This window comes from Zootoca vivipara, chromosome 12, assembly GCF_963506605.1.
Source record: "Zootoca vivipara chromosome 12, rZooViv1.1, whole genome shotgun sequence".
Classification (NCBI taxonomy): Eukaryota; Metazoa; Chordata; class Lepidosauria; order Squamata; family Lacertidae; genus Zootoca; species Zootoca vivipara.
In genome coordinates, this window is record NC_083287.1 from 5721151 (window position 1) to 5741030 (window position 19880).

General features: G+C 43.9%; 1 protein-coding gene across 2 annotated transcripts in view; it reads left to right on the top strand.

Moving 5' to 3' along the window:
- VPS41 (VPS41 subunit of HOPS complex) overlaps nucleotides 1–19880 on the top strand; it is a 118859-nt gene that overhangs the window by 73967 nt on the left and 25012 nt on the right. For both annotated transcript variants that reach the window (XM_060280561.1, XM_060280562.1), the window contains 8 exons: nucleotides 2380–2477; nucleotides 6199–6328; nucleotides 6839–6954; nucleotides 9108–9164; nucleotides 12275–12336; nucleotides 12871–12952; nucleotides 15799–15891; nucleotides 18120–18247. In XM_060280561.1, coding sequence (XP_060136544.1) covers nucleotides 2380–2477; nucleotides 6199–6328; nucleotides 6839–6954; nucleotides 9108–9164; nucleotides 12275–12336; nucleotides 12871–12952; nucleotides 15799–15891; nucleotides 18120–18247 — 766 coding nt within the window. The remainder of the gene's footprint in view (nucleotides 1–2379; nucleotides 2478–6198; nucleotides 6329–6838; nucleotides 6955–9107; nucleotides 9165–12274; nucleotides 12337–12870; nucleotides 12953–15798; nucleotides 15892–18119; nucleotides 18248–19880) is intronic.

Sequence of the window (19880 nt, forward strand, 5' to 3'; positions counted from 1 at the left end):
TGCCCACCACCTCTCCCCTCTGTTGCTGGGAGCGACTGCAGTGTTCAGAAGCCAGGTAAGCAGAGCCACCTTACCCAGCTCCACCAATTGCTCCCATTCATTTCTGCCCACTGTGTTTCCAAACACAGGGTAAGCATGCACACCTGAATACTTTGCTTGATAGATAGATACTTTATTGTCATTGTACTTTAAATAGTACAACGAAATTGAATGCCCTCCCTTAAAAACAAAACAAAAACAGAATTACAGTCATACACATACTGTACATACACATCCCCCTATTCTGTTACACTGTCTTTGTTTAAAGTTGTGGCTTCCAAAGTTTTTGCAGTGTTGGAGGAGAAAGTCGCTTATGTTTCCTTTTCCTTTTGTGTTGTATATTAGCTCTGCTTCCCTTCTGAGGGCAGGTTGCTTTGTATATCTTGAAGGGCTTGGTTTAAGTTTTGCACATTTCACAGTAGCGCGGTAGTCTGCAAGTGTGAGTTAGTGAAGAGCAGTAGCTGGGAGATGGAGGATTGGAGTGGTGTTCAGCTTGTTTTTTTTTAAAAAGTAGGTGCAGTCCTTGTTTCAGAACGTCATCCCTCACTCAAGAGATTCAGTGGTGTTCTGGGTTAAAATGTATGCTGGAGAACAGATTAAAAACCGGGACTCTCTGAAAGAGAAACTTGCGTGCATAGCTGGGTGAAATGGAATCAAAGAAGGTGGAATTTCCTTGTTTCTTTGGTATGTGAGAGTGGGAACAATTGATCGTTTAAATTGTTTGCTAGTGAAGAAGATCCTCAGAACACAGTTGCAATGTCTTCCAAACATAGCCAGGAGAGGCAGACCTGTGTGCATTCAAACCACGTAGCTGCCTTGTGGTAGTTTGTTAGGTGGAGAATATAAGACTAGAGTTGTGATTCCATTCACCATCTGCATGGGCTCTCTAGTATAGTGCTGTCAGTAGCATTCAAGAAATTAGGCTCTTCCAGAGGTAGCTACCAGGGCAGGGCTGCCTCTCTTTCCCTCTGTCTGGGCAGACTGTTGGAAACCTGACTATCCCGTCTTTATAGGGCAATGCTTTTGTTACAGTCTCTCTGTCTGACAGAGGGAGACTGATGCCCTAAGTCCTTCCTGCTACATCCTACAGCATCTGACAGTAGCTAATAATTCCCACTTAAAGTTAACCGTTGCACTTGAATTGTGTGTCTGATGCAGCACAAGTCTCATGGTGATAACAGTATATTCTAGTTTGGCATTATATAAATGTATTTTACACTGGCTCACCGCTTTGTTCCGCGGGGGGGGGGGGAGATAGAAACCCTGAGCACTTGCCCCTTTAAGTTTTGCTATCTCTGGAGCACAGTATTGGGAAGTACTGCTTCCTCACCTCCTCATTCTGTTGTGGTGCCGCAGTCGTTTTCAAGGGACAAAAAGGAAAACATTTTCCTGCCTGAACTTTGTTAAGCATCTTTTGATTGGTGCTACAAGATAATGCTGGGTTTATGTGTAGCAAAATAAAACGTGATCAGGTTTGACACTGTTAAAAGGTGGCGTTAGGTGCAAAACTTGCTTCCCTTCCCTTTTTGCATTTAGGAAAAAAATGTCATAATTTCCAACTTTTATCTCTCCTTTTTCATTTTTCAATTCATTGATTGCCTTGTTCTTGATGCCTCCTATAAAAACTCTAGCAAAAATGCATCTGCCTAGCAAAGATGTGGGCTAGATGAGTGGATTTTATAGGTTCCGTTGATTACAGCAAAACTATATTTTGGTTGGGAAATACAGGTACTGGATTTAGAAAGAACACTTAACTTTTTTTAAAAAAAAAATGAGAATCTATATGTTATTAATGGCAGTTGTGGATATGCCAGTCCAGCCTGCTTCCCTGGAGCTTCATCCACAGTGGACCTCTACCATGTCCTTTGTATTCATGCAAGTAGTATCTAAATTAGTCAGAACAATGGAATGTATGAGTGGATTGCTACAGCTTCAACTCGTGGTAGATTTCCACGGTGGTCCCTCATTATTAATCATTCAACCAATAAAAAAAATGGATACTTCCTTTGCTTTCCAGTGAACTGCAGTTCCCTTACTGGGAAAACATATTGGATTCCACTGTGCACACCCAGGATTTAAAAAGACTTGTGTGATCCCCGTCATGACTCAAATGTGCGCACCTTTTACCATCATAGAATTTGCTACAAATGAAACAACATGTAAAATGTTTAGAAGACAAATACTGATCTATTTCTCTGGGAATTTATTGGCATAAATGTTAGGATTACAAACTTCATTTGCCTGCTTCAGGGACTATGTATATGAATGGTGCTTCATAATGACAATACAACTCTTAGTTAAGGTCAATATTAAAGCCTGTTTCCTTTTTTTGTTACTCAGTTTCCCAGTTCAACACTGAATTTTACATCAGTGGGATTGCACCTCTCTGTGATCAGCTTGTCCTACTTTCATACGTAAAGGAGATTTCGGAGAAAACGGTAAGTATTTTTCTGCACGCAAACTTCCAAATGGACACACACACAAGTTGTGAGCCAGGCATGCAGGTTTGTTAGTTGGCAAAAAGGTTCTTTAGCACTCAGACTGCAGGTGTTCCACACCTGTTTGTTAGTTGGCCCCAATGTGCTCGGTGGGACTCACCCTTAGGGTTGCCAGACTCAATAGAGGACAGGACTTCTGTGCCTTTAATTGCCCTGCTCTCTTTTGAGTCTGGAAACCTTAAAGAGAAACCAGCAGACCCTTTGTTTAATTTCCAAGCAAAGGGTCTGCTGGTTTCTCTTCAAGGTTTCCAGACTCAAAAGAGAGCAGGGCAATTAAAGGCACAGAAGTCCTGTCCTCTATTGAGTCTGGCAACCCTACTCACCCTTGAGGGAAGTTCACAGAAAATTCCAGACTTACAGCTCTCACCACTAGGAAATACCACCATGCTGGCAAAGGCTAATGGAAACGAGTCCAAAAATACCATGAGGGTACCATGTTGGCCAAAACTGGCCTAGTAGTAACCGAAGGGATTTAAGTGGGGTGACGGACTGTTGCAGCTACTTCATTTTCCAGGTTAGGCTGCAGTTTTAGCTTTTGCAGTACCATTGCAGTACTCTTCACACTTAAAGCAGCAAAAGTCATATTTTGGGGGGGTGGATGGGGAGGTGTTTTGCCCATCTCATAGCAAACAACGGATTGAATGCTGAAGAGCCAGAAGTTGTTCATTCATTCCTCTGTGTTTGTTTTAAATCTTTAATCTTTTGGCACGTGTGTGAACAGGAATTAAAGCTAAATTGCAGAGTGCTGCCTTGACGTTGCCCAGGCTCTTAAATAAAGCCTGTAAAGATGATTGGCTGCAGGTCACTCATGTCGCTGTGAGCGATGTGAGGAGAGCAGCTGCTTGGTACCCTTGCCTCTGTTATATGTGTCCAGCTAGACAAAGGATATATTGGATCACCAGTTCTTCTCGAGAGTGAATCTCCAGAGTCTTCACGACGCATTAGTTTAACAATACAAAATGAAAGAGAGGACAGGAAGGAAGAGGAGAAACCCTTGAAGTTACAGCATTGAGAGGGGCAGATGCTCTTGATCGTCCCTTTGATAGCAAGCTGGCATTAGACAGCCATTGCTATAGTAACCTTGAGCGATGGGGTGCGCACTGTTGCTAGGCAATGAAATGCTGTTGGCTCATGGTAACGCTCAAGTCTATTGAAATCAATAGGGTCAGCTTCTAGCCCTCTTGCAGGACAGCCAGATTATTATTATTTATTATTTTAAGGAAAAGGAACAAAGGTGCTTGTGCAGCTTCTCCCGAGAGAGCTAATGCTGTAGTTCCTCTCGATGAGTGAGTCAAAGAAAACTTATGAAGGAGGAGGTGATGCTGGGAAATGAGGGGATGGTAGGATGCAATTAGTAATACCAATGAGTCAGGATAAAGAAATCTGGCCAATCAAAGTTTACCCCTGTTTGTCAAAAAGCCAACAGGGTAGAGGTTCATTTTCCAAAGCGATGATATGCCCTAGATAGCTATATAAAATTTAGGAGATTTTTTTGTAACAGCAGGTGTTTGGCAACAACACGGGAAGAATGAAACTGTGTTGGGGATTATTTGAGAATTCACGAGGAAAACTTATCAAGAACACATACCACCTATCACCTGCTTGCTGCTCCTTCACGGATGTTAGATTTTTTTTTTAAAAAAAAACTTTTTAATCTTGAACATGCACACCTGAAACTTTTTATGTATAAACTGAAAAAACCAATACCACAGTATTTCAGCCATAGGAGATACATGGGCTAGGAAGCCAGTGCTGCTCGTCACATTTGCGCAAGACGGGAAAATGCAATATTTGTGTAAGGGTGTGATGCAGCTGCTATTTGTGGTGTTTAAAGAGACAGATTCTGGGAATTCTCGATCTTTAACATAGTTTTAAAGTAAAGGGAAATGGCTTATATAAAGATCTTCATGATTTGGTGCAGTTCTCTGAAAATTTCAAGTTTAATAGGCATTCTGTTCACATCCCAATGATATTATGAATCCAGCTGCAGAATGGAGACATTTGTGATCATTTGTAGCCAGCATTGCACTTTGTATATCGTAAGCTTATGTGTAAAGAAATCCGACCAATTAACGTTTGGCTTTTCCATTCTGCCTGATTTAAGATTTTTTGTGTAACCCAGCAGCTCGCATATATCAGCAGAATCTGGCCCAATAAATTTGTTCCTTTAACAACAAATACAATATTGCAACCAGATTCTGCCATGTATTACAATATAGGTAGTCAGAGTAGTAAAAATTCGCTCAGTCCATCACAAGGATGAGACGATTTTGTTGTTTGAATACATGTGCAGCCATGATGTTGTTACAAAAAGGACTTCCTTGAGTTTTATAAAGTTCAGAGGATCGTTACAGAGTCCATTTCCTTATATAGAGAGAGTCCTAGAGACATGTTTTTGAACAACCAGATGTGCAAATATACAAGCAGAACATTTGGGGAGCAGGCAGACTCCTGTAAACAGGGAGAACACAACAGCTAATCCTAGATCACATTGCCACAGAATGACATTTATGAGCCCCTATAGCTCCTCCATGGCTGTTTCCAGTTTAGCTAACTCCTATTTAGCTCCCAGCTCAGTCTGACAATCTCTCTACCCAACTAGCACCAGATTGTTCTGTAAGGGGGAGGGAGTACAGAGTACCCCCCCCCCATCATCAAGTGTAGCTCCTCACAGAGTAGCGAAGGAAACACAGACTCCGGGGAGGGAAGTCAGGACACGGAGAGAGAGTGCCCGGGCTCAGGCAGGATGAAAAAGCCCAGACTCCACAGACGGGAGAAGAGAGAAGGGGACCAGGGAGAGAGGGAAAACATGGAACGCAGACCCTTTCCTCCGGTTCCGGAATCACGAAGAAGACGAAAGGGGAGGAGATTCAGTGTCCCGCGCCTTTTATGTTGGGAGCGTTCGCGCCGAGGGGCACTTCCGGATTCTGCATCGGAGTAAGGAGACATGTTTCTGCACCTGCTTCACTGTACATATTAGCACTAATAAACACGTTATGGAAAAGTAACCTGAGGAGCGTCGTTACTCGAGAGTAGTCACCAGAAACCCCTGACATGTTCCTCTGTCTTTTCCACTAGCTGGAAGTTGTGACGTCACAAAGGCTTGAGATGGATTTCCAGTTCCTAAGCACCATTCTGTTCTCTTGCTTTTCAGCAGATGCCAGGTCATTCAAAACTATATAGCAGTAGGTCCGCTGACAATAATCAAGGCAGCAAACCTTGTTACAACACAAGTGATATTTCTGTGGCTATATTAAGTGTTGGCAATAGAGAATCCAAATGAGCAGTTGGAAATGCTTGGGACTTCTCATCTGACCCCTAGCACAAACTTTCATCCCAATGAATTGCCCCCCCCCCCTGCACCATTATTGCACACATCAGGCAAAAAGCTTTTTAGGGAGCAGCGCAAGACATCTTCTTGAGACCCTGGGAAAACGCTGCCAGTCAAAGTGAAGGCAGCACTTGGTTAAATGGGAGCTATTTGGCTGACACATTAGAAGGCAAATCTATTCGGGGGGTTTCCATTGGCTGCTTATGCAGAAAAAAAACTTGGTTGCAAAAGGATACAATTCAGACGATCTTTTCAGGTATATTACCGGTAGAAAACATCAACAACACGTTGTGTGCTTCAGTGCTGAATATGTGGTTTTCTTTCCCCCAGGAAAAGGAGTGTTGTGCCAGACCTAGGCTGGATATAATCCAGCCATTTCCTGAATCTTGTGAAGAAATCTCCTCCGATGCTCTAACTGTGAGGCGCTTCCAAGAAAACGAATGCCGTGATTATTGTTTGGGTGAGAAATTTGCAGTAGTCTGGCCATTATTTTATATGCTGTTTTGATTGTCAATTTGCGTTCAGGTCCAGGATTCCATTAGGGTTAAGCCATTGTTCTGCGAAGCACAAGGCGCTAAGGGTGGAATTAGAGCATTGCTCCGGTTGTCAGGATCGGCATGTCCAAATGTTACAGTGTTGATGGTGGATGATTTCAGCAAGAGCCTTGCAATTGGTTGCGTGGCAGTACTCTGAAACTGATCCCGTGGACCCTTAGTCCTTCTAATGGACCAGTACATTTGTTTCTGATCTCTTAACCAGTCCCTTAAGAGAGATCAGCGACTGTTTGCAGAGGTCCATTGTTAAGGAGTGTTTTGTTTGTTTCATTGGGGGGTTGTTTGTTGCTGGGTTTATTTTTGGTAATGCACATGGGTGAATTTAAGAAATACTGAGATGCCACATTAATTTACTCAAGCAAAAGGCATCCAGAGCACCTGCTTTCAAAGAAGTCAAAGCTTTTTGTCTTTTGCAGAATATTCAGAGGGCGAATCCCTGTTTTATATCATCAGCCCAAGAGATGTTGTTGTGGCCAAAGAACGTGACCAGGATGACCATATTGAATGGCTCTTGGAAAAGAAGAAATATGAAGTAACTTTTGCACTTTCCTCTTTAAATTCTTGTCAGTGTCAATGAGTAGACCTCTCTGAGTGACTTGTTTTCTGTTTTATGACTTCTTAAATAGAGTTCAGGTTTTTTTACAGGAATCATTCCTGTGTTAATTAGAAAAGACCCAACAGGTTTAGGTGACAAGAGGTTGCCCTCTCCATCCACAGCTCATTGCTGTGCATTTGCCATAGTGTTGTAGGCTTGGGGTTTGTCCCATCGAATTCAGTAGGACATGTTTATAAGTAGACATGTATACGATTGCACTATAAGCAACATATATGAGAGCAGCATCTGCTTCTGCCTGAATTGTACTATTTGTGTTCACTTTATTTTTCCTGTCCTTTAAAGTGTTGCCCCCTTCCTCTGTGGTGTTTCACAACAATTAGAATTAGCAGCATTTCCTTAAAAATATATAGGTTAGTTGCTTTAAAAGAATGAAACTGTCCACCAGACTGGAGAATTTCTCTCTCTCTCGCTCTGTGTGTGTGTGTGTGTGTGTGTGTGTGTGTGTGTGTGAAAGAGAGAGAGAGAGAGAGACTAAAATCAGAGGAGTTATTTGGGAATTATTTTCACTTGCCTATCAGAAGAGACCAATAGTCTGTTGTCCTACAGAAATCCTCTGTATACATGAGAGTGACCCCATCAAGCCCTTACATCTAAATAGACCTGCATTGGATTAGGAGTTCTGATTTGAGATAACCATGGTGAAAATTGAGGCGGAGTGATCTCTGTTCTAGTTTAGTTCATCCAGAACACTTTTGCTTCTGGCTCCACCCACCAGGCCCCACCAGGAAAAAAGATTGCATACCCTGGTCTAAGGTTTAACAGTTGTCGGAAATTCCTGATGCAGTGGCTGCAAGCAGTCAAAATGAAGTATGACGCTGAAAATGAAAGTTAGTTTCCTGATTTTGCATACTTTATTTCAGTTTTTAATCATCTTAAGTTCATTTGACTGCATAATACAGCACTTTTAGCTCAGAATTCCAGCTTGTGCATTAGGAATTGTTGGGGTTCATCAAGCTATCTGTTAGGCTTTTCATTTATCAAAGAAAGGGAACCTGAAAAATATACAGTGGAACCTCGGTTTACGAACATCTCGGTTTACGAATGTTCGGTTTACGAACGCCGCAGACCCATCTGGAACGGATTAATCCACTTTCCATTACTTTCAATGGGAAAGTTCGCTTCAGTTTATGAACGCTTCAGTTAATGAACAGACTTCTGGAACCAATTGTGTTCATAAACCAAGGCACCACTGTATGTGATAAACACTTTATGCAGCATTTAAGTATTCAGTTGCCTTTAAGGCTGGGTTCCCCAGGAAAAGGTGGTAGTTTCTAACACAGGTTTTTGTTATGAAGTTTGTGAACTCTCTTATGCTGTGAATAACTACAAGTAAATAAAGGGAGCAAACACATGCTTCTGTTCCCGGTTTGTTATAGTCTCATTTGCGTTTCACGCTGAAAACGTTCAAGTGGGTTAATTCTTCCTAAGGCATATATGCAAGTTGGTCCACATTGAACTTCATTATGCACAAAGCACTGTTTCATTGGATTGTAAAGGCTTTCAGGCATATTCCACAGAAAGCCCTTTGTTTAATAGCCAGGGAATAGCTTGTGTTGTAACCCGCATTAAGCTTTCAGTTTTCATTTTGGGTAGCAAGAAGGTAGCTCTATTTCTGCACCCACGAGATGCCAGCTCAATGGATAAGCCACAAATTAAACTTAATGAAAAATCATTCTCTTACTAGTGGTGGATTTATTCTTTGTCTTTTAGTTGAGCACTCAGAAAACAAATCAAGGTACCTTTTTTGACAGGTGTCTCTACAGCAGAGGCTTTTCTGCTGGAAAATGAACTCCTGTGATTGTACCTCATATGGTGTCATCCTCCTGAAATTTGATCTTGATGCACTAATGTGGAGTGAACCCAGATGGATCCCAAGATCCCCCCCCCCTTTTCTTTTAACAATTGCTTTTGTTTGAGTATGAATTCAAAGCTGTTCATTCGACCGTGACATTAAACGTTCTAGTGTTTTCAAACACAAGGCACAAGAGACAAAGCCACAGTTTTCCAGATTTCTCTACAGAAGTTTTGAATACTTGACTCGGGTGTCATCTTTGCTTGTATTTATATAGGAGGCTTTGATGGCAGCTGAGATCAGTCAGAAGACCATGAAAAAGCACAAGATTCAGGTAAGTCTGCAAGCTTGATTTGAATTCTTTTAAGAAAAAGAAGGCATACAAAAGGCTCCCGACCTTTCAGAAATAAATTAATAGTTTCCCTCTGCGCTAAGCGAGGCCTAAGGTTACATGTATGGGTTGTTTTGTGCCTAGTTCCCCCCATTCCACCTGTAAAATCTACTGGCACCAGGGCCATCTTAAGCATATCCGGTGCCGTGGTGCGAAGATCCCTCCGGCACCCCCCCTTTCCCAGAGTTGTTGACCTTTTTTAGGAAGGGATCCCCAGAGTTGTTGACCTTTTTTAGGGAGCTGATACCACACTTGCATATTATCTCTGCTTGGGAAAAGAAAACAGGAAACATAAACAAACTGTTTTTTGTTGCCTGTTTATTGCGTGTCGAGGTCCCCAAACCACCCCTCAAAGTAAAACACACTCCACACAGAATTTTTTAAGGTTTTGGGCATAAATTTGGCCATAACTTTATTAAAATGCAAAATATGTGAGTGCCACGAGATCACAAGGGAGGGAAGGGGATCGCGAGGCAAGGAGCCTCTCTCTCCCAGACAGCAGGAGGAAGCGGCGAGTCCGAGGGAGCGCACGACCTGGGGCCAGTCAGACCCACCACCTGCAGCCGCCTCCTCCACAGGGCTCGCCCCTGCCCACCCCCGCCTCTCCTTCGGAAAGTTCCAGAACAGCCCCCCCCACGCACGCAGCTACCGGGCACCCCAGCCCCTATTAAATACCCCCCACCTGCGCCTCGCCGGAGCCCGGCACTCAGCTGGCCTCAGGCAAAGGGCAGAGAGCAGCAGGAGAAGCCGCGAAGGCGGCTGCAGCGGGTGGCAGCGGCAGAGGGGGTCTCCATGCCATCCCACCTCCCTGCGAAGCGCCAGGCGAACAGTGACTTTGGGCTCTGCCACTCCTGAGGCGAGGGGACGAAGGAAGGGCGGGTAGGCGGGCGAAGACGCGCAGACGGCCCCTCCTCACGCGCTCTCTCTTGAGCTGCTCTTTCGCTTTCCCTCAGGCAGTGCGCTCGGCTCTCCAGAGTGCGAGGTGCTCAGCTGTGGGAGGAGGGAGACAGAGGCCGTGGCGACTGCAGGGGGCGGGGGAGAAGCTTTTCCCATTGGCCCCGCAGGGCACGCTCGAAGCATGGGCAGGGAGGTGGGGGGCAGAGCAGCAGCGCCCCAGGTGGCCAGACGCCCTTGCGCATTGCGCCACCCAGCCCAGGCCTAGAGACGGCAATGACTAGCACTTAACTTGCCCCCTGAAGTCAAAGTGCCCCACCGTTCTCTTCCCTCTGGGTGTGGGGCTGTGGGAGGGAAATGCCAGTATCGGGATGCAGATAATTTGCATATGTCATGGTAGGAGAGGGTGAAACTAGACGCATTATTGCTGTTTGTCATAAGATCTGGTTTGGCCCAGGAACAGATCATAGTCACTGCCCAGTCAACCTTAATACATACACTATTTATCTTAGTGACACACTCAGGCAGTTTAATTTGCCACTCTAAACCTAAGGGCATCCCAAGCGGAGTTTGAGCCAGGGCTTGTCAGTTCTTGGCTATGGAGTGCATGGCTCAGTCCCAGGATCACGAAGAAAATCATGCTTCTAAGCCTGTGCAAACGAAACAAAATCAAAAACTTTGCCACTTGGCCAATATGGTCTGCCCTACATGTGAAATTAGTTTCTAAGTCAGGATTTTGCTTTCAGCCTCGTGACTCTTTTACCTTTTTCTCTGGGATTGAGAGAGAGAATGGGAGAGAGTTTTGGCTGCTGTTCCCCACCTTTTGCCTGCCTCAACTTCATGATCTCTGGGCATGCAGGGTCACATGCAATCCATATGCACAAGGCTGCCTTAATTTCTGTGCTTATATTTGTATTTGATGTTTCCCCCATTGTAAGTTAAAGTTAAATGTTTCTCAGACTTTCAGTGAAGCAAGTACTGGAACAGAGATACTGTTGTTGCTGTTTTTAAAAAAGAAACCCAGTTTGCACTACTTTTAACTACTTGGATGTTTGTTCCCGCCACCCACCCTTTTCCTGTGTAAATGTATCGTGCTGCAGAAATGTGAAGTAGTGTGTTAGGAGCAAAAACATTTTTCTAAGCATGCTAGAAAGTTGCAAAGTAGTAAAATGGAAAACAATATTGCGAACCGCCCTGTGATCCTTGGATGAAGAGCGGTATAGAAATTTAATAAATAGTAATGATTATCCAGAGGAGGAAGAGTGGCAATTAGTCCAATATGATTAGATGTCGGACAGGGAATGCTCTCCAGATGTTGTGGTTTCCTCCAGACATTACTAGATTACATTGGCTTCTCGTGATTTAAGACAGTTCAGAAAGCAGAATGGAATGTTATCTTAGTAACCAACAGTAAGGAACCTGTGGCCCTGCAGGTGTCGTTGCGCCAACTTCTCTCATCCCTGGTCATTTAGACTGGGGGTCATGGCGTGTGGAGCCCAATCACACCTGGGCGAACCACAGTTTTCACATCCCTGTTATATAAGCATTCATGAACAATAACACTTCATGGTTTAGACCAACCTTTCTCAACATTGAGTTCCCACCATCCCTGACCACTGGTCCTGCTGCCTAGGGATGATGGGAGTTGTAGTCCAGCAACTTTGAGAAAGGCTGGTGTAGACTGATCCTCTCTATTAATGCCCTGCACCTCTGCAAGTCTTTCTTTCTTTCTTTCTTTCTTTTTTCTTTCTTTCTTTCTTTCTTTCTTTCTTTCTTTCTTTCTTTCTTTCTTTCTTTCTTTCTTTCTTTCTTTCTGCTCAGTCACTTTCCCAACATAGGAGAATTATTACCCAAGAGCTGGGAGGGACAGGGAGATAATAGAAACAAGACCAGGAAGAATATAATCTGATTTGCACCTATATTTAAAATTTAAAATTATTTTAAGTGCTCTTTATAGTAAGCCGTTTGATAATACACAAACAAGCATGTTTGTTACCGAGGAATAAGAAACTTGAGATACCCTACAAAAAAACAACAACACATCCTGGTATTTGATTCTAACAAGTCACTTGAATACAAATGCCAGACCCTTGGCTGCGGAAGGATGTGTGCAATTCTTAGATGTACTTTTAACTAATTGTATTTTATTTTCGCCCCAGGATATAGGTTTAGCCTACATAAACCATCTGATGGAAATTGGAGAGTATGACCTGGCAGCACGGTAATATGTTTAGTTTGAATGCATTGGGGTACAATTGTGTGCACCTCTGTGATTGTGTACACTGTTTGTGTGTGCAAGCTGTACACATGGCGGGTAATATTTTGATAAACTGGATTATTCTGAAACGTTGCCTGTTTGCTTACCCAGATTAATGTTAGTATGCTTTTGATATAGATGACAGTGAGTGAGGTTTAATGTACATAACCACCTATTTGGGGGGGGGGGTTCCCCATTTTGGTTTTGCTCTTTGGGCTCCCCTTGTGCTGAATGGTTCTGAGGTTAAGTGCCCCAAGACTTGTTGGAGCTCCATGTAGTTTCAGCAGGCTGCAGGAGCCCTTGTGCATGTTGGGCTCTGGATTATGGTCAGTAAGTTTATGTTCTGAACAGTGACCTAAGCTGGAATTAGAAGCAATACAATAAAGGATCCCAAATAACTTGGAGGTTGGTACACAAATGGTGCTGCTGTGCATAGATGGAAGATGATTTTGAAGTGGCAACCTGATTTATGAGCCTCTTCTCCCTTCTATATACCAGGAAATGCCAGAAAATACTTGGCAAGAACACAGATCTCTGGGAATTTGAGGTGCACAGGTTTAAAGAAATCGGACAGCTTAAGGTATGTAGAGTCACATATTTTTCAGGAAATTTCTCTGGCTGGTTATGTCAGTTCATAGAGCCACCTGCCAGGATTCTATGCATGTGGCGAAGTGTGACTCAACGCACTTCTTCACCATGCGTATAAGCTAATGCCTGGGCTAGTGTGAGCATTATACCCTTTTACAGCTATGGAATATAGGCTTTTCCACATTTCCCCCCACCCCTTTTTCCGTGAAAGAACATTCACATTCCTAGCACATGTGCTTTATGTTACCTTGCCCACATGGGAGGTTTGTGTGTATCTGCATATTCCTCCATCTGTGGGTTATCTGTAGGAGGTTTAGTAGCACGGTCATACCCCATTTATGTATCCCTCTGATGCCTTCAGTTTTATATTTTTATATTTTTATGTATCCCTCTGATGCCTTCAGTTTTATATGTTTATCTTTGTATTGAGAAATGTTTTTTGTTTCTGACTATCGGTCGAATAAAGTATATTGATTGATTGATTGATTGATATTCCTCCATCATGTACACAAAATCCCTTCCTAGGTGAGTGTGTGAACAGAGTTAAGGAATAGCATCATGTATCTTTTGATTCCAAAACTTAACAGATTGGTATTCGTTGCCACACAGAAAGCTTGGCACAAGATGCTGCAAAACTGTTCCTGAAGTTTAAAATGCAGCAAGACGCACAGTTTTCCGGTTCTTGTACAATATGTTACGTCTTAGTGGTGACTAACAGCCGAACTGCAACCCTCCCAGGTTGAAGTTTACCCCTTTTCCTTCCCCGCAGAGTTGTATTTGTTCACAAAAGCCCCTGCTTGGAAGAAGAGAGCATAGTCGGTCTCTCTGACCTTGTGACTCACTTCTTTTGCACATCCTTTGACTCATTAGTAAGAGCACCAAGAAATAATTACGTTTCAGGCGAACAGATGGCTATTCTGTTGTGTGCTACAAAAGATAGGAGGGAGAGGAAAGAATTCTGCCACTTTTCTGTGCCTTGCTAGCATAGCAAACCAAGTAATCTAATGGAGCATGTTTGTTAGCAAGCTTTTAAGTTAATAAATTGCCCGTGGCATACAGCTAAAGGACTGTCACTTCCAGAGCAGTAGAAAGCATTTATGAACATGCCCTCTAATAACATATACACGTTTTCTTTCCAAGTTTTATGCTTTCCTATTCAAAGTCGATGAGCCAAAAGGGGCATATTATTAAGATCTCGCAGCAGGTGGCCCCTTGCTGCTTTTTGAGCTGTTAAATTCTGCTCGGGAGTGTGAAGGTGTCGCAGCATTGCGGCTTGTCTTGTAGCATCTGCCTTCTTACGGAATTAAAGATAGAGGGGGAGACAACAGCACCGCTTGCGGGTTTTTTAGAGGTTTGGTGTGCACTTTGCCACATTGAAAGATAACCTCTCAAGTCCGTTTGCCTCTATTTCGCTTCAATAAGGGTCTTCAGAATGTGTGTAGGTAAAATTGTGATGTCCTGTTTTCACCATCACCACTCCCTTCTGAATTTATTTCCTGCCGCTTGGATGTGAATGTCTTGAGCAGATGTCTCCACTTATGCCATCCAGCAGACTGTAAAATTTAGAAAATATTTGTAGGCTTTCCAAAAAGCCTCTCTGTTAAATTACTGCCTTTCTAAACAGGTGGTTGTTTTCACCTTTCTGAAAGCAGATCACAGAAAGACAGAAGATGCTGTGCAATAAAGCTCCTCTCTTGTAAGCTGCAATGTTAACATGAGCTGCCTTTATCCCTCTTGCAGTGATTCTAATCTACCTTGAGCTACTATGGTTCCGTGGTGGTAGTCAACAAGCGTTAGTATCTGTCATGTGCATCCAATTTAATCACATAACAGGGTCCTCAAAATGTGTCTGGGCTGCAAATTAGTTTGATCCTGCTGCTAACTTTTAAAAAAACTTGGATCACTTAAAAGGCCCTGGGAAAAAAAAGTTCTATCTAGTTATTGACCCCTTCCATGCTGCTTTGGAAATGCATCCTGTGTCAGAATGTAGTTGGGCTCAATTTTGGACAAAAGATATTATTTGCTTTCTGTTACCCTCTTGGGGGACCCAGGTGGCGCTGTGGGCTAAACCACTGAGCCTAGGGCTTGCTGATCAGAAGGTCGGCGGTTTGAATCCCTGTGACGGGGTGAGCTCCCGTTGCTTGGTCCCAGCTCCTGCCAACCTAGCAGTTCGAAAGCACATCAAAATGCAAGTAGATAATTAGGAACCGCTATAGCGGGAAGGTAAACGGCGTTTCCATGTGCTGCTCTGGTTTGCCAGACCTGGAAGCTATACGCCGGCTCCCTCGGCCAATAATGCGAGATGAGCGCGCAACCCCAGAGTCGGTCATGACTGGACCTAATGGTCAGGGGTCCCTTTACCTTTACCTTAAACTCTTAAGCATCACTTTTATTTCTGGCCAAAATCCATCCCCAGCAACTGTACAAGAGCCTTTTCATAGGCATGGAAACAGGGAGTCATGTGCCCTATTCTAGGTTTGTTCTCCAGTATACAATTTCCTTAAGGAAGAAACCCAAAACGGCTTAGGACTCCAATCAAGCCTACCCTCTTTTCCTCCTCCCTATTTAAATGCAACCCCATTTACCTGAATGCATTAGGTGTTCTTTAGACCAACTGGGATAAATTTCATTGCACAGCTCTTTCAAAATTGCCGCCGGTATAATTTTTCACTCCTTCTATTGAGAACGCTCTCAGAATGTCTTGATGTTGATAGCATTTTACTGCATTCTAGTTTTCCACAGCAATTTGAGCAGTCTCTCTCACACACACACTCACAAAATTTTGTTCTCTCTCAAATGCAAGGTTTTGAGCCTCTTTTGTTCCATTTCCTCTCATAGGCGATTAGCCGCTATTTGCCAAGACGGGATTCGGTCCTGAAGCCTTTTATCTATGAAATGGTCCTGCATGAATTTCTGGAGAGTGACTATGAGGTACCACATTATCTCTTTTGAATGCCATTGACAGGGAATAGCATCTAGCAGCGCAGTGGTGAAGCAGAGATTGGGGTGAGGCATAGCAGCTGTCACAAAGATACATGGCTGTCACACAGCCAACAGTGAGCGCGACACTGTGAGCCAGGCGAGGATCTTGTAAGGACACAGCAGCCAGTATAACGCCATGTGGCCAGCCTCTGCCGCTCTGCTTCCTGGTATAGCACAATGGGGCGGTTCACAGCTGCTGCTCTCGTTACATTCACACAGAGTAGTACCCTTAAAGCAGTGTAAGGTCAGTGGGCTGCATTCAGCCAATGAAGAATTTCTCCCTTGACAACTGACACTAAGCAAGGACACTAAATACAGGATGGGAGGCTTGAGAGCAGTACATGTGAAAAGGACCCAGGAGTCCTGGTAGACCACAAACTTGACATGAGTCAACAGTGTGATGCAGCAGCTAAGAAAGCCAAGGCAATTCTTGGCTGCATCAATAGGAGTATAGCATCTAGATCAAGGGAAGTAATAGTACCACTGGATTCTGCTCTGGTCAGACCTCACCTGGAGTACTGTGTCCAGTTCTGGGCACCACAGTTCAAGAAGGATACTGACAAGCTGGAACGTGTCCAGAGGAGGGCAACCAAAATGGTCAAAGGCCTGGAAACGATGCCTTATGAGGAATGGCTTAGGGAGCTGGGTATGTTTAGCCTGGAGAAGAGAAGGTTAAGGGGTGATATGATAGCCATGTTCAAATATATAAAAGGATGTCATATAGAAGAGGGTGAAAGGTTGTTTTCTGCTGCTCCAGAGAAGCAGACACGGAGCAATGGATTCAAACTATAAGAAAGAAGATTCCACCTAAACATTAGGAAGAACTTCCTGACAGTAAGAGCTGTTCAACAGTGGAATTTGCTGCCAAGGGGTGTGGTGGAGTCTCCTTCTTTGGAGGTCTTTAAGCAGAGACTTGACAGCCATATGTCAAGAATGCTTTGATGGTGTTTCCTGCTTGGCAGGGGGTTGGACTGGATGGCCCTTGTGGTCTCTTCCAACTCTATGATTCCATGAGAAAAACCTTTGCAGTCTGGATGCTGGCAAGAGCTCTTGCGTGGTCTGTCCTTCCCACTTCATGGAGTACCACTTGCACTCTAAGGCAATATAAAAATGCAAGAACTCGGTTTATTGATTCATTCATATGCAACCATGTAAAAATCCCAGAGCAGTTTATGTCATAAAACCTTGAAATGCAAAAGAATCCACTCAACATACTCAATTTGAATTCTGCACCAGTCTTCAGCAAACCTCGTTCCCTCCAGATATTGTCGGCCTACAACTCCCATCAGCCTTTGCCTTTGCTGGCTAGTGCTGATGGGAATTGTAGACCAACAGCATGTGCAGAAGGGCACCGCGTTGCCAAAGGCTGCTGTACAGAATTATCCGGTATACAGAGGAATACTGCAAAACATAGGAATGTTTAGGAAGCTGTTTGACTGCAGGCTGGAATAGGCAACAGTTTATATAAGTTTGTTGAGTTATCTGTTTTACTAAATGAAAAACAGCTGCGTTGCATTTGCGCTGCAAACAGCACAATAGTGTCCAAAGTACTTTCAGGTTAACCTTCAGCAGTGATAAGTGAAAACAAAGGAAACTGTAAAATGAGCAAATAAATGCATGAATAATCAATGACCTGCTCTTCCATGGTCTTGGGAGTGTATTATCTTAGAACTATTCTAGGAGAATTGAAATAAGCAGAATATTACTTTCTTCCTCTGTTCAATTATTCTAAAGTGTGACAATTTAGTTCCACTTCGTTATTCATAATAGTAAAGGTAACATCTCCATACTCTCTGGATTCTATATTTGAAAAATGTAAAATGTCTCAGCAATTTAAGCTCCCCAGAATGGGGGGGGGGGGAGATCCACTTCCATTTGTTCAATAGCAGTGCAGTATTGTATATATTCCTGCACATAAATCACCTTGGGTCAATACAGCCAAACACTCACTAAAGGCAACCTACCACAGGATGTAGAGAATCACTTTGTGATCCAGATAGATAGATCTCGCCCAACTTGTGTGGTGAACAGAGTTTTATAGCACTTGAAATCCCGGGAAACAGGGAGTGGTATGGCTATTGGGAAGATCTTCAACTTTTTAGGCAATGGCTTTGCTGGTTTTAAAGTTTGAATGCACTGGTTGATGAATGATGAGTGATTTTTTTCCCCATTTCAAGGGTTTTGCAACATTAATTAAGGAGTGGCCTGGGAACCTTTATAACAACGCAATCATTGTCCAAGCAGTAGTGGACCATCTGAAGAAAGATCCACAGAACAGGACTTTGCTGAAAACCCTCGCAGAGTTGTAAGTCTATAATGCATTTGAATGGCTGCCCTGAGTTTTTTTTTAACTGTTTCTGTTCTTTAAAGAACTGAGCATGTTTAACTACAGTGCCCTTCCTTGGACCGCCAGGGTTTTACACATTTATCTCTACAGAGAATTAGTTTGTGCTCCTCCCACCCCTTATTTCACAGTCGCTGGGCAGGTTTGCATCCTTTTCAGTGTGTGTGTGTGTGTATAAAATCTGTTGCACTAGGGAAAGCAGAATAGAATGTGGCATAAGGAAGCCATTTTTAAAATTAAAATTAGCCAGGGAATGTATTACTCAAAGAGTTTTTTGCAAAGTACAGGAGAGGCAGAGTCTCAGACTGGGGCACCCAGAAATCAGAACCTTTTGCACCTTCCTTCCTGTGTCGCTAGTGTTCTGCACCCCTTGCAAACGCGGGTAGGTGCTGCCATATGGGGCATCCCATGGGCATGAACACTGGCATGTATACTGCCAATCAGCTCATACCAGAAGCCATGAAGCCCTAACATTCATGTGAGCATTTTGTCATTGGGAGAACCTGCCTCATCCATCCCTCCTTCCTTGCCAGCCTTCACAACCAAAGCACCACTCTCTCTGAGATCGCATCCTCAGCCTTTTGCATCTTCGCCTATTTTCAATGGAGCCAGACTCTGAGTGATGGAATCAGTGGGAGAACCCTCTTGCTTTATTTTGGTTTTGCACAAGGAAGCGTGGTTTCGTTCTCTCCCCTTTCTGAGTATCTCTCCCAGTCCTCAGGCCAAGTGCAGTCATTTGACAGACAGTCGCCTCACACATTGGCCTGGCTCGCACATTTTGATAAGCCAAACTCTGGCTCACTGGAACCACATGAACATTAGGGCCCCCAGAGAGAAGCTTGCGGCCATTTTGCTCTTCCCCAGCCTTTTTGTGGGGGAGGAGGGGGAAAGGAGATTGTTAGCCGCTTTGAGACTACTTCGGGTAGTGATAAAGCGGGATATCAAATCCAAACTCCTCCTCCTCCTCCTCCTCCTCCTCCTCCTCCTCTTCTTGTTGATGCTTGCCTTTATAGCCCTAAATGGCCTCGGTCCAGTATACCTGAAGGAGCGTCTCCACCCCCATCGTTCTGCCCGGACACTGAGGTCCAGCACCGAGGGCCTTCTGGCAGTTCCCTCGTTGTGAGAAGCCAAGTTGCAGGGAACTAGGCAGAGGGCCTTGTGTGGCAATATGCCCTCCTTCCCCAGAATAAAGACTCATGACACCGGGATTAAGATTTAATTAATTGGGTGGTTAAGGCCACAACTTTATTAATTATGCATGTAGAGCGGAATTGGCTTAGGCGTTGGAACCTAACAGACTATATCCGACTCCAACCCGTGTGTTGAAGTCTGTGAGAAGTTAACCACCAGAAAGGAGCCCCACGACGTAGATCTACTAGAGCTCCTCCTGTGGCCACCGAAGGGGCGTGCCTTACGGCCCAGGCAACTCCAGGCTCAGGACCAAGCCTCGCCCCCGGAATCCTTTAACGGAATTACTTCTCCAAATTAGGGCAGCTGATGACGTAACTTGCCCCTCCTCCATCTAATTGTTATGCAAATTTCCAACGCCTAACCGCCACTCGAGCCCCTCCAGGCTCGCCGCCAATCCGCTCAC